The following is a 14,258-nucleotide window of genomic DNA, read 5'->3' as shown; positions in this document are numbered from 1 at the left end:
CATCATTATAGTTTTTCTTTGGGACCATCCACAGGCTGGAACATTTAGTTTATGTGTGCATTTTTATAAAGACTCTAACGTCAGCAAAATGGGTATGTACATACATTCATCTGTAACAATAACCTGGTTATATGTTACAGTGGTTCTATTGCGCTGCATGTCAAATCTTGTGCCAAGAACATATTCAACTGGATCCACAGTTTCCACTTCTCTGAGAAATATTTAAACCTTTTGGTTTCAGAATTCAATACACTGATAGGATTTTCCATTTTCCAAACAAATCTGTTTAATGCAACATTCTGTCCCTCAGCTCTGCTACCCTGGATTCACCTTAGTTGTTTCAACGTCAATGTCGTAGATTGTCATTTGTAGAAAAGTGTACATGTTTGCCAGACTCTGACTGTATGAGGTACAGAATACAAAGTGAGCTTTGAAAAACGAATTAAAACAGCCCAGTGAGCCAGATGCCTTAGAAGGTGTCGTATGTTTGTCGATCATGAGGAAGTAGGCATGAATCCTCGTTCTCTAGGACTCCACGGCAAGCATATAGGGCTGTTGACTTCCGGTGATGCCATCCAAATGGTCCCTGCCTATTAGACAATAATATATTGTTAGAACATCTACTACTAATTCTCACAAGCGAGACAGTTTTTCCCTCCTAACATTGTAATATGTCTTGCTTTACACACAATAGTGCTCACCCATTAGATGTTTTCCTTTTCTATGATCGCTCATGATCACTCTGCCCACAAAACAAAGCACATATCTGATCCTTCCAGGAATATGAGCTACAGTATACAGCCTCACTATCGTGGAACAATCTGCTCCCTCTAAGGCAGGCACACAAGCCTGTAGCTGAGCTAGCTTTGATAAAGAGACAGGACAGGGGCCTCCTGAGTGGTGCAGAAGTCTAAGGCACTACGTCGCAGTGCTTGAGGCGTCACAACAGACCCGGGTTCAATCTCAGGCTGTGTCACAACCGGCCGTGACCGGGAGTCCCATAGGGTGGCGCACCAATGTGTATGTTTCCTCAGAAACATTGGTGCAGCTGGCTTCCGGGTTATGCAGGCGGGTGTTCAGGAGTGTGGTTTGGTGTGTCATGTTTCGGAGGACGCATGACTTGACCTTTGCCTCTCCCGAGCCCGCTGGAGAGTTCTAGCAATGAGATAAGATTGTAATTGGATCGCATTTGGATATCATGAAATTGGGGAAAATTCCCCTCTCCTCCAGGACCGCCCAGCCACTGAGGTGAGACACAGACAGAGGGAAACAAACACACAGACCCACATACTGTATAAACACACAAAGGCAGACAGGCACACACACACACACACCCACACACACTCACACAGCCAGAGCCTCTTCCTGACTACCACGTGATATGATCAAGATATTGGTGGATCATGGGTAAACCATTAAGTTTTAAAAGCATTAAGATCAATGTTTTGTCTTCATGTATTATTGGACATCTTATTGCCAATCCCCCATGACATGTGAATGCAGTATATGCAAGAGGAATAGTTTCCTTGTTTCCGTACCTGGCCGACCCCAAAAGCAAAACTGACTATGTGATTATGAAATAAATCTGGGTCCCAATTCACTCTATACCACTTCTCCTTAGCCCTAAACCATTGATGTTTGCAGATTTGAAGGATGTGGAAAGGTGTAAGTAGTGTACTTGGAGCTTTCTGTGATGTGGTGAGGTTGGACCCAGGTGCAGAGAAGAGACCAGACGAAGAATCAGTCGTTAAGGATAAACATAATACTTTATTGGAAAATGGTAGCTGCAGGATCACAGTACACTTGCAAAACAACAAACACTAAGTCTCAAACTCACTCAGGAAACGAATGCACACAGTAAACGATTCAAGCTTGTGCAAAGGACAACAGAAAACACACCTCTTTTTACAGGGAAATCATAACGAGTGAATAGGACACACCTGAGTGTCGTTAATGTTTCTCGGATGGTCTCTGCCGCAATGTGGTGACAGGTGGAACCATGACAGTACCCCTCATTCTAGGAGCGGCTCCAGCCGCAGAGCCAGGGTGAGCACCACTTAGTTGGTTGAAGTCCCGAACAAGTCCCGCATCCAGGATGTCCCGGGGAAGCACCCAAGCCCTCTCCTCGGGCGTAGCCCTCCCAGCAGTCCACCAGGTACTACAGAGTGCCTGGGACCCGATGAGCGTCCAACAGACGCAGGACAGTGTAGGCCGGGCGACCATCAACAAGTAGAGGGGGCGGAGGGGCAGGTGTTGGGAGAGAGAAGGGACTGGTCCTTACCAGCTTGAAATGGGAGATGTGGAAGGATGGACAGACCCTCATAGACCTGGGAAGCTGGACACGAGATAGGTGCCCGGGTTGATGCGACTCAGGATCTTGAATGGTCCTATATAGCGGGAAGTGATATTCCGCGAGTCCACCTTTAAGGGTAGATCACAGGTAGACAGCCACACTCTTTGACCTGGTTGGAGGAGCCTGGTGTTGGTGTCGGGTAGAGGAGCAAGGAGGATCGGGCTCTGATCCAGGTGCGACGACATCGTCTACTGAACGCCTCGGCTGATGGCACCCCCACTTCGGCCTCTTGTTCAGGAAAAGGGGGGGGGGGATGAACTGACACTCGAACGGTGACAGAGTTCAGCAGTGTGTTGTGAGCATACTCTGCTCAGACGAGGAACTTGCTCCAGTTGCTGGCCTGGGTGGAGACAAAACAGCGGAGGAACTGCTCCAGCTCCTGGTTGGCCTGGTCCACTTGCCCATTCAACTGTGGGTGGAACCCCGAGGAGAGACTCACCGACGCCCCCAACAGGCATCAGAAGGCTTTCCAATACCGTGTGACGAACTGGGGCCCACGATCCGAGACAAAGTCCTGCGGAAGTCTGTGTAGTCGATAGACATGGGTAATCATGAGACCAGCGGTCTCCTTCACTGAGGGAAACATGGGTAAGGCGATGAAATGGGCTGCCTTGGAAAACCAATCGACAACCATCAGAATAGTGGTAAGCCCTTGGGATGGGGGTAACCCTGTGATAAAGTCTACGGACAGGTGGGACCAGGGCCGGCTGGGGATTGGCAGAGGTTGGAGCAACCTGAGGACTTAGGACTCAGGTTTCCCTCTCCACCCCTCAAGGGCCCACTTACCTGCCAAGAGCTCCCGGTTGCCTATATCGTAGTTAAGTTCCGCTGGCGAGAACCGCTTGGGGAGAAAGGCACATGGGTGCAGTTTCTTGTCCCACTCTTTCTGCTGTGAAAGGACCACCCAAGAGTGTGCAAAGCTGTCATCAAGGCAAAAGGTGGCTACTTTGAAGAATCTCAAATATAATTTATATTTTTTATTTGTTTAACACTTTTTTTTGGTTACTACATGATTCCATATGTGTTATTTCATAGTTTGGATGTCTTCACTATTATTTTACAATGTAGAAAATAGTACAAATAAAGAAAATCCTGGAATGAGTAGGTGTGTCCAAACTTTTGACTGGTACTGTATGTATACACTGAACAAAAAAACGAACTTAAGATGTAGTGTTTTTCCCATGTTTCATGAGCCGAAATAAAATATCCCAGAAATGTTCCATTCGCACAAGAAGCGTAATTCTCTAAAATGTTGTGAACAAATTGCTTGCTGTTAGAGAAAATGTTTATTTTGCCAAGATAATCTATCCACCTGACAGGTGTAGCATATAAATAATCTGATTAAACAGCATGATCATTACATAGATGCACCTTGTGCTGTGTACAATAAATGGCCACTCTAAAATGTGCAATTTTGTCATACAACACAATGCCACAAATGTCTCAAGTTTTGAGGGAGTGTGCAATTGGCATTCTGACTGCAGGAATGTCCACCAGAGCTGTTGTCAGAGAATTGAATGTTAATCCCTCTACCATAAGCCACTTGTAATGGTGTTTTAGAGAATTTGGTAGTACGTCTAACCGGCCTCACAACCACAGACCACATGTAATCAAGCCAGCCCAGGACCTCCACATCTGGCTTCTTCACCTTCGGAATTGTCTGAGACCAGCCACGCGGACAGCTGATGACACTGTGGGATTTCTTGATTGGCAGTGCCCACAAAAGATGAGAAATGAACCTAAACCACGTCGTGAGCTACACTCACATATCTGAAATTAAATGATGAATTAATGTTTACTGACCATGAAAAGCATGCAGTTAGGCCTACTTGCTAAATAACTCTGACGATAGAGCTAAATGTGCGCAATTGTTTTGCATGAAATGATCTGAAATTTGGAGTTGACTATGCTTTTCAAGAGATTATATATTATAACCAAATAGTTAACATTTGTTCAACAATTACCTTGATAACGGCACGCAGTTGTCAATGGTTTTAGTGGTGCTGGGGTCTCTTTGCCCCCCAGTAGGTAAATCGAACGCTCTGCAGCTTATTGTAACATTTTATTGATAACGACTTATATAGGCTTTATGACCATGTTTTCACAAATGTTCACACATTTGATATAATTAGGGGACAATATCTGGAAGTAAAGTGAAAAGGGCGGTTATTTTCACAGGGAAGCAATGGTATAATTCTCCAGAACCTGTCAGTCACCTGTATCAGACTCTTGATTTTCATTTATCCTTGCACCTCTAATGTGAAATGTCTCTAGCAATCCAATAAAATACTAGTCAGTCAACATCCACAAAACGACACCTTCCGAAAAGTATGGAGGATTGTCTACAAACATAAACAGTTGAAGTCTGAAGTTTACATACACTTAGGTTGGAGTCATTAAAACGTGTTTTTCAACCACTACACAAATCTACTTTGTGCATGACACAAGTCCTTTTTCCAACAATTGTTTACAGACAGATTATTCACTCATTGTAGAACAACTCCAGTGGGTCAGAAGTTTACATACACTAAGTTGACTTTTCCTTTAAACAGCTTGGAAAATTCCAGAAAATTATGTTATGGCTTTAGAAGCTTCTGATAGGCTAATTGACATCATTTGAGTCAATTGGAGGTGTAGCTGTGGATGTATTTCAAGGTCTTCCTTCAAACTCAGTGCTTCTTTGCTTGACATAATGGGAAAATCAAAAGAAATTAGCCAAGACCTCAGACAAAAAGCTATAGACCTCCACAAGTCTGGTTCATCCTTGGGAGCAATTTCCAAATGCCTGAAGGTACCATGTTCATCTGTACAAACAATAGTATGCAAGTATAAACACCATGGGACCACGCAGCCATCATACTGCTCAGGAAGGAGACGTGTTCTGCCTCCTAGAGATTAATGTACTTTTGTGCAAAAAGTGCAAAACAATCCCAGAACAACAGCAAAGGACCTTGTGAAGATGCTGGAGGAAACAGGTACAAAAGTATCTATATCCACAGTAAAACGAGTCCTATATCGACTGCAAGGAAGAAGCCACTGCTCTAAAACTGCCATAAAAAGCCAGACTACGGTTTGCAACTGCAGATGGGGACAAAGATCGTACTTTTTGGAGAAATGTCCTCTGGTCTGATGAAACAAAAATAGAACTGTTTGGCCATAATGACCATCATTATGTTAGGAGGAAAAAGGGGGAGGCTTGCAAGTCGAAGAACACCATCCCAACCGTGTAGCACGGGGATGGCAGCATCATGTTGTGGGGGTGCTTGCTGCAGCAGGGACTGGTGCACTTCACAAAATAGATGGCATCATGAGGGAGGAGAAATGATGTGGATATATTGAAGCAACATCTCAAGACATCAGTCAGGAAGTTAAAGCTTGGTCGGAAATGGGTCTTCCAAATGGACAATGACCCCATGCATACTTCCAAAGTTGTGGCAAAATGGCTTAAGGACAACAAAGTCAAGGTAATGGAGTAGCCGTCACAAAGCCCTGACCTCAATCCTATAGAAAATTTGTGGGCAGAACAGAAAAAGTGTGTGTGAGCAAGGAGGTCTACAAACCTGACACAGTTACACCAGCTCTGTCAGGAGGAATGGGCCAAAATTCACCCAACTTATTGTGGGAAGCTTTTGGAAGGCTATCCGAAACGTTTGACCCAAGTTAAACAATTTAAAGACAATGCAACCAAATACTAATTGAGTGTATGCAAACTTCTGACCAACTGGGAATGCAATGAAAGAAATAAAAGCTGAAATAAATCATTCTCCCTACTATTATTCTGACATTTCACATTGTTAAATTAAAGTGGTGATCCTAAATGACCTAAGACAGGGAATTCTTACTTGGATTAGATGTCAAGAATTGTGAAAAACGGAGTTTAAATGTATTTGGCTAAGGTGTATGTAAACTTCCGACTTCAACTGTACACTCAAAATTTTATGAAATCAAATAGACGTAGTAGAGAAAGAAAGTTCATCATGAATACTGTGTGTGTGTGTGTGTGCGTGCGTGTGTGCGTGCGTGCGTGCGTGTGTGTTTCTGAACAGTTTTCCTATGGGTTTCCAGTTGATTATCATCCATTCGCATCGACAGAATAATATAGACAGTAATACAGGACATAACATGGCCACTTACTAGCCAGAAGTACATATAATTATTTTTTAGAAATAGTTATATGGATGATCACACAAGCATGTGTTGTTTGTTGTAGGTGTTTCTACAATCTCATTTCTCTGAAAGGATATTCTGATGAAGGCTTTCATTTCAGATAGATAGCACACACACATAACTGCTGATAACACTTTGAGACAGAGAGTACATGAACACTTTCTTATCAGTTGTTTGTTATTTATTGTTTGTCTATAGTATATGGTTTTGGCTGTGTGGAGTAGTCATTATGTAATCTGTTGTTGTTTCTTGTTGTTGTCCGTATAGTCATACTCAGTAACAATTACCCCTTGGTGACAAATCAAATGTATTGTATTGTTTTTTATTTTCAGGAGGCTGTTGCATACTGCTCACCATTGCAAAAATGTGTCATTAATGTGTAATAGTCAGATGAAGACGGAATTTGCAACTGGATCATTTCTAGAGTGCCCTGAAATTACTGAACACATCAAACCCAATACTGCTGCAGAACACGAACAGCTACAATTATGTTGATTACTGTAAAGCAATGCTGTGTGGGTGAGAAAGCCTATGCAGATTCTGTCTGCCCAAAACAATATTTCAATATGCTTTGTAGATGCTTAAATCAAAACTATAAGATAGCGGCAAATGAAGAACTCACATCTTTCGGTCAATCTTGCATTGCTATCTGTTCGAGAAGCTCCTCCAGTGTATTGAGTGTTCCACTAGAGGGCGAAGTGGAGAGAGGAGAGAGTAACTGTGGTAACAATAGCACAGAAAGATGATACAGTAACTGTAAGGACATTTTGATGTTAAATATGACAGGCAGGCAGCCCATTGACAATCACACAGCTTTTCTTTATGTTGTTCTACCACAAATAGTAATTTAATGTGTGTAGCATATACAGAATGGTCACGTAATTGCCTCACATAAATTACATCATTCTATAGTGTTTACAGAAATTAATCTAGAATGTCATCTAGAAACTCCGGGGCATGGAGCGATACTGTAATAACACTTCAGTGGTTATCCATTCACAGAGAAGTGTGTGTGTGTGTGTGTGTGTGCGTGTGTGTGTGTGTGTGTGTGTGTGTGTGTGTGTGTGTGTGTGTGTGTGTGTGTGTGTGTGTGTGTGTGTGTGTGTGTGTGTGTGTGTGTGTGTGTGTGTGTGTGTGTGTGTGTGTGTTTGGGTGTGTACTGTATGTACTGTGTATGTGCCTGTGTGAGAAAAAATCCCATCTCTGTAACAGGACAACACACATGTTCCCATCCAGGACTGGATCCTCTCTGAAGGTCACAGCATGTCGAGTCCATAGGGGCCTTCTTAGGAAGAGATGTTTTCATTTCTACAAAGTAACACACAGCAACCTGACACAAATGTCCTACAATTCCTTACAAATTTAACACATGCTTGCTTTGATCATTGAATACATACCACACATTAGTGCACATTTACAGCATGTAAGATTGAAAACATGCAGTCAGAGTTCTTTGCAAATGTAGAATATTTTTTTGTTAACACACAAAACTTTTTTACATTCTCTTTTTCCTATTTTATTCACTACAGAAAATAACAACCCCAAATATTGTTATGTGCAAATGCCTAATAAATATGACCCTAGGTGCAGCTGTTGCAACTAACTACTGACATCAGTGCCCTATGTCAATGGGATCATACTATATGGTGCATAGCCCAACTGTCTCAATAGGCCATTTAAAATAGATTCTTTATTCAAAAGCATGAATGAACATATGTCAGCATCCAGTAACTTTGTGCTATCCAGTACTGCGGGTTTTAAATAAATAATTCCACACTCTCCAGGATTTGCAAACACCCCTAGTGGAGTACTACATTTGATTGAAAGTCGGACTATCCAATCCATGGGGGCAAAGCGTCAGGTTTATGTTTGCTCCAGTTCATCTACCAATGAGGTTAGTTCTTTTACAATCACGACGACATATGGCACTTGGAAAAGGCCATCTTGGTGAGGTAAGTATCTCCTTTTATTTCAATGGCGCACTCCTGCATAAAAGGAATCACTATGCAACACTTTTACATTTGTTTTCAGACAATGTGCAAGCTTTTTTTTTAAATTTTCTATAGCTTTATAGTCCTTGACTCGGTGTAGTAGGCTATAGTTTAAACTCATTGACCTCATTTTTTCTTTGTGCCAAATGTCTGCACAGTGTGCATAAAGTATGTGCATAAAGTAGCATATTAATTAATTTCCTGACTGGTTGCTATTTCTAAACAACGGATCCTCCAACAAATATGCTCTAAACATCTTTCAGAAGTAAATCTTGGTAGCGTCGACCTTCACTCACATAAACACACAATAATGTCTGAGCCGGGAAAGGGAAGCTTTTACCCGCGGAAAAGGGCGCATTTCGGTTTCCAGAGCGCGCGCGCGAGAGAGAGAGAGACATAGAGAGAAGAGAGAGGGAGGGGCGTAGATAGAGAAGGGGAGGAGTGCAGAGAGAGAGATTTCTTCATTACATTATTTAGGCTACATTTATTCATATACAGAATATAAAGATATGTATTTTAGCAAACTAGGCCGTCTATCAGTCAAATGAAAGTGCAAGCAGGGTCAACCAGCAACACCTCATATAATAAACATTACATAACCTTTTTAAGTAATGATTGATGTGTTATTACATATATATAACAACTGCGGATGTGTGTGTTACGTGTTGCCCAATGCAGTAGTCTACAACTGAATCCATCTGTCCACTATTGGACATATCCTATGTGGGAGTTGCAATTGAATATTGGCATAGATTACATACTGACCCGAGAATCGTTCACTTTGACAAATACCTGTTCACACCGCTACCATCCAGATGGCGAGGTGCATCAAAGCTGGAACCGAGAGACTGAAAAACAGCTTCTATCTCAAGGCCATCAGACTGCTAAACAGCAATCACTAACTCAGAGAGGCTGCTGCCTACATTGAGACCCAATCACTGGCCACTTTAATAAATGGATCACTAGTCACTTTAAACAATGCCACTTTAAACAATGCAACTTTAATCACGTTTACATATCTTACATTATTCATATAAAATGTATATATTGTATTTTATACCATCTATTGCACATTGTCTATGCCGCTCCACCATCCCTCATCCATATATTTATATGTACATATTCTCATTCACCCTTTTAGATTTGTGTGTTTTAGGTCGTTGTTGGAAAATTGTTAGATTACTTGTTAGATGTTACTGCACTGTCAGAACTAGAAGCACAAGCATTTCGCTACCCTCGCATTAACATCTGCTCACCATGTGTATGTGACCAATACAATTTGATTTGATGTAATCTTGTGTTGACAGAGAGTAGCCTATGCTATGGGGGTCATCGATCCCAGCGCGGTGGGGCGGACAACTGCTCGTCAAAGCAATGATTCGGAGAGACTTGTTAGGGGGCGTGAGCGCCTCTCTGAAAATACTGTCCATTGTTCCCCTCGGACCAATCCGGGCTAGAAATGTTCCTAATTATGGACCAATCATAACGCACTGGCCGTCCCCCGACTCCACCCAGAACTGTATATTAAAGGTTCCCCTATCGAGCCATATGCCACTGGCACTATTGGCTATCTTTTTTTCTTTTACAGTGGTCGGACTGAGTGGATTGTATCATTATTTATAAATATTGTTTATGATCTCAACATTTGTTACATTAGGCTAAGACAGAAACATGGCTGACGCAAAAGTCGAAACTAGTACGGAGATCTCTGCCAAGGTAAGTGGACGGCAATCTGTGACCTGAGTGGTGAATAAATGACAACTTCTACACTTTCTTTCATTTAAATCTATTCCGGACTAAATATTTTGAATGGAGAACAACTATCGGAAGCTGGAACAAGTGTTCAGCCGAGCTTCATTAAACCTGACTGGCTTTGGATGTGTCTTCTGTTGCGGATATTGGAATAGAAACAGTTTTATTGGAGATCTCTGTTATATTAGATAAAATGTAGGCAAACAATATTTATCGAAAGTTGCACTCACTCATTAGTCTATTGAAACATACACACCAAGCGATGCCTTCTTTTTGCCCGGAGTATAACAGTCTGCGCGCGGTTCTTTGTTTATGCTAACGTGTCCGTTCTCTTGAACACCGATTTTCTGCTCTTTTGAATAACTCAATCACACACGCACATCTGGTTTACCATTTTGATTAATGACCTTTGTTTACATCTAATATCATAGGCTACATTGCAGTTACCGGACGCAATCGCGGCTGCTACAGTGACTATTGATCCGTTCTCCGATTTTGTTCCACGCACCGGTCTGTCATAACTTGCTACTTGAATATATACCATTGTTTTTGGATGTGGTTTCATGGAGTATATGATATTGATATAGAAGTTTATGGGGAATGGCTCCGGCATAAAAGCATCGCGCCTTTTAGAATACAGAATGAGGTGAAAGGGATTTAAACAGCGCGTCAATGTTTAACAACGTAACCAACATAAAACAATTATACCCGACCTAAGTACGAGATGATATAGAGAGGGAGGTTTAAGACCGTAATTATTTTTGCATAACTGCAAACGGAGTAATGATAGCTGCTCCTGTATTAAAGCTCAGTGTTAATGTTGATTGATTTACGGCTGTATTGACATGGATAAGCCACCCGATGTGTTCATTCCACCAGGCTTGTCTGCGCGCAATGTGACAGTGCCTCGATCGGAGTTCCGGAGCCTTCCGGTTTAAGTGCATCAGTTGAGTGTATATGTGGACTTTGGTGGCGCCAATAACGATAGGAATAACCAGTGTCAGACGTGAGTGCGAGCGAAAAGTTGAACTGTGTCCATTATCTCTCTCTCTCTCTCTCTCTCTCTCTCTCTCTCTCTCTCTCTCTCTCTCTCTCTCTCTTCTCTCTCTCTTTCTCTCTCTCTCACACACCAGCTCCTTTACAGCGTGACCCTATTTAGAGAGAGAGAGAGCGAGAGAGTGAGAGAGCGCGCGCGCGCGCGAGAGAGAGAGAGAGAGAGAGGGGGCGGGGGGCGTTCACGACAAAACCAACACTGCCTCTTGAAGGCATAGTTTCTACCTGCTGAACCAATGGCGCGCTACTTCTTACATTTAACAATTTTAGTAATTTTAGCAGACACTCTTATCCAGAACGAATAACAGTAGTGAGGTTTCGTACTTTCTTCCCGTACTGGTCCCCCGCAGGAATCGGACCCAAAACCATGGTCTACCAACTGAGGCACAAGGGACCATATGCTGCTCAAACGATCCCCGGTGATGATAAAACAAAGCCAGTATGTTGATGTCTCTCTGTTAGCCTATAGGATGAAAAGTATGCTTAGTTTCCTTCGCTGTTGGAGCGGCGGCGCCGCTGTGCGTAGTTGCCTATAGGTAGGCTACAATACAATATTGGCATGTAAATGTATTGTTGAAGGTGGAGGGTACAGGGAGATGTAGCTGCTTACCGGCGTATGGGCTCAGCATTACTCAGACGAAAGAATAAATGTCCTTATTGGAAGATGTTAAAACTAATGACTGTAAGAAAATCTTTATTTTATTTTGGGCACTAAAAAGGGCTATTGGAAAAAAGTGCTTTTGTCCTTCAAGTGAAAGGCCTAAACATAGCCTACAACACCAACACCCGATCAGATTGGTTTTTGATTGATTACACACCTTATTGTCTTCATTTGTAGAATGGAAAGTCAATCAAACGCATATCCCTTCTATGCGCTATTGTCTCACTTCCCTGGAGTTAATTTAGTCAGCCTCCTCTGGTAGTGTTCGTTTGCACGCTCTTATTGGCTGTGTTAAAATAACCTACCAGGGTTCAACGGGAATTGTAGTCTTTTTCCGGGCGTGTCTTCATAGCGTCCCATTAGATGGGTCCTTGACTGAACTACAGTTATCGTTGAACTCAATTCCATCATGGTGTCAGGATGCAACACTTCTTTAGATCTCCAAAAGTTGGCGGGGAGTAGAGCAGAAAAGCAACCAATAGGTTTAGGATCAAAGTGTTGCATTTCTAATGAAAAACGAAAGCATTCACAGGTTTAGGTGAGGTTGGAGGGAGAGAGGGGGTGTGTATGTATGTTTGTGTGCATGTGTGTGCTTGTGACAACCTTCTCAACCTTCCGCTCATTTTAGGTAGAAGTCATCAAAACCACAATCAACTCTAGAAATAAATCTGAAGGCGTGAAACCTTGATTGAACCTGTGATAGATATTTTATCCAACATGTGACAAACAACAAGACTTAAACATAGTCTCTCATTTTCACTTTTCCCCAGGACCTAAAAGAGAAGAAGCTTGTTGAAGAGGCAGAAAATGGAAAAGAGACCCCAGCCAATGGAAAAGCTGTAAGACTTCACCTTTAAGACTTTACCTTTTACCTTTAATAGACCCTTTTCCACATTTTACCTTTAAGATGGAACTATCAGCTTCTTTACACCTGTTCTCACCTGGTCTTCTTCATTATCCTTATAAAAAGGTATTTGTAGAAGTAAATCTGAGCCAACTCATGTTTTCTTTTGTTTTTATTACTAACAAGATATCATCTGGTTATTACTTTCACTTCGAAATAATAGTGTCATCCAACATTTATTCTTCCCTGTAGACAAACATATCGGATGCATTGTATTGTTTTTCCACAGGAGGCTGAGGAGAATGGTGATCAAGACAATGATCTAGAGGAGGATGATGATGATGTGGGAGAGGAGGAGGATGAGGAAGATGATGCTGAGGGTAAGTGATCTGGTCTTTCAGAACGCTAGGATGACAGAGTATCCATTACATGTTGACATATAGACCTAGTGGCAGTGATGTGTATTTGCCTGTACTAGTCTGAGGCAGTCTGCCTGAGAAATTGTTTTGTTGGAGCGCCCTCTATGTGTCATAAACTGTAACTGCAAGAATCTCAACCTGCTTTCCTCTCTGAAGTTGATGAAGAAGATGAGGACGATGAGGTTGAGGGTCGTGCAGGCAAGAGGGTGGCAGAAGATGACGATGATGACGAGGTAATGCAACAACTTGAATCTATCTATTGCATTTACATGTAGAAACTGAAATGACTGATCACATATTGACTTGTTGTTTGCAGGATGATGTTGGAACAAAGAAGCAGAAAACAGCCGATGATTAAGAGTTGTGTGTTCAACCCCCTGGAAGCTGCTGCAACCTCTCTCCTTAAGCGCCAAACGTTTTGGAGGGAAACTGTGGTCATCATCAAGTAGAGTTCAACGTCCGTGTACACACACACAAAACTGCAATTTTTTTTAGAAAACCCAAGACTTCAAAGTTCTACCTTCTTAACAAGATACAGTACTTTAAAATGAGAATTTGTTTGTATTTTTATTTACATTTTATATTTTTGTACATATTGTTAGGAGGTCAGCCATTTTTCGACAGTGATCTCTGGTTACCAAACGGTGCTTTGAAGTTGATGCTTCTCTATGAAATAGACTTTACTTGTGGTGTGACCATGCCATGCTATCTCAACACAAACTTGTACACATTTCAGAAAACAATTCAATTCAAAGCATTCCAGTAACTTTGTAATTGTACTTTAGTTGTACCATACAAAGTTGGTTTGTATGAGATGGCAAGGCCAAAGAAAATAGGTTTATTTTCTGTCTGTTAAATGGCTGTCTGTTATGGTCTGTGTAATGTATGTGTGAATTTCTTGTATGACAATAAACCTGAATTTTATTTTGTGAGTTCATATTTTCTTCTGATTCGTTTATTTTTTTTGTTTTGTATTTTTGACCCATCATAGATGGGGTTTCATAATGTTACAGTCAGC

General features: G+C 41.9%; 1 protein-coding gene across 2 annotated transcripts; it reads left to right on the top strand.

Moving 5' to 3' along the window:
- The first annotated feature begins 10,045 nt into the window (after positions 1–10,045).
- LOC135556139 (prothymosin alpha-A-like) lies at positions 10,046–14,177 on the top strand. Of its 2 annotated transcripts, XM_064989082.1 has the most exons (6): positions 11,206–11,269; positions 11,667–11,755; positions 12,748–12,816; positions 13,111–13,201; positions 13,397–13,473; positions 13,557–14,177. In XM_064989082.1, the coding sequence occupies exons 1-6, from the start codon at positions 11,221–11,223 to the stop codon at positions 13,596–13,598; spliced, it is 417 nt and encodes a 138-aa protein (XP_064845154.1). In that variant the 5' UTR covers positions 11,206–11,220; the 3' UTR covers positions 13,599–14,177. The 2 variants fall into 2 exon arrangements, with proteins under 2 accessions (XP_064845155.1, XP_064845154.1); XM_064989083.1 differs by lacking the exons at positions 11,206–11,269; positions 11,667–11,755 and adding an exon at positions 10,046–10,227.
- The last annotated feature ends 81 nt before the right edge of the window (positions 14,178–14,258 follow it).

Source organism: Oncorhynchus masou, chromosome 15, assembly GCF_036934945.1.
Source record: "Oncorhynchus masou masou isolate Uvic2021 chromosome 15, UVic_Omas_1.1, whole genome shotgun sequence".
Taxonomy (NCBI): domain Eukaryota; kingdom Metazoa; phylum Chordata; class Actinopteri; order Salmoniformes; family Salmonidae; genus Oncorhynchus; species Oncorhynchus masou.
Note: the sequence above shows the minus strand (reverse complement) of the source record. Positions and strands in the feature narration are given on the sequence as shown.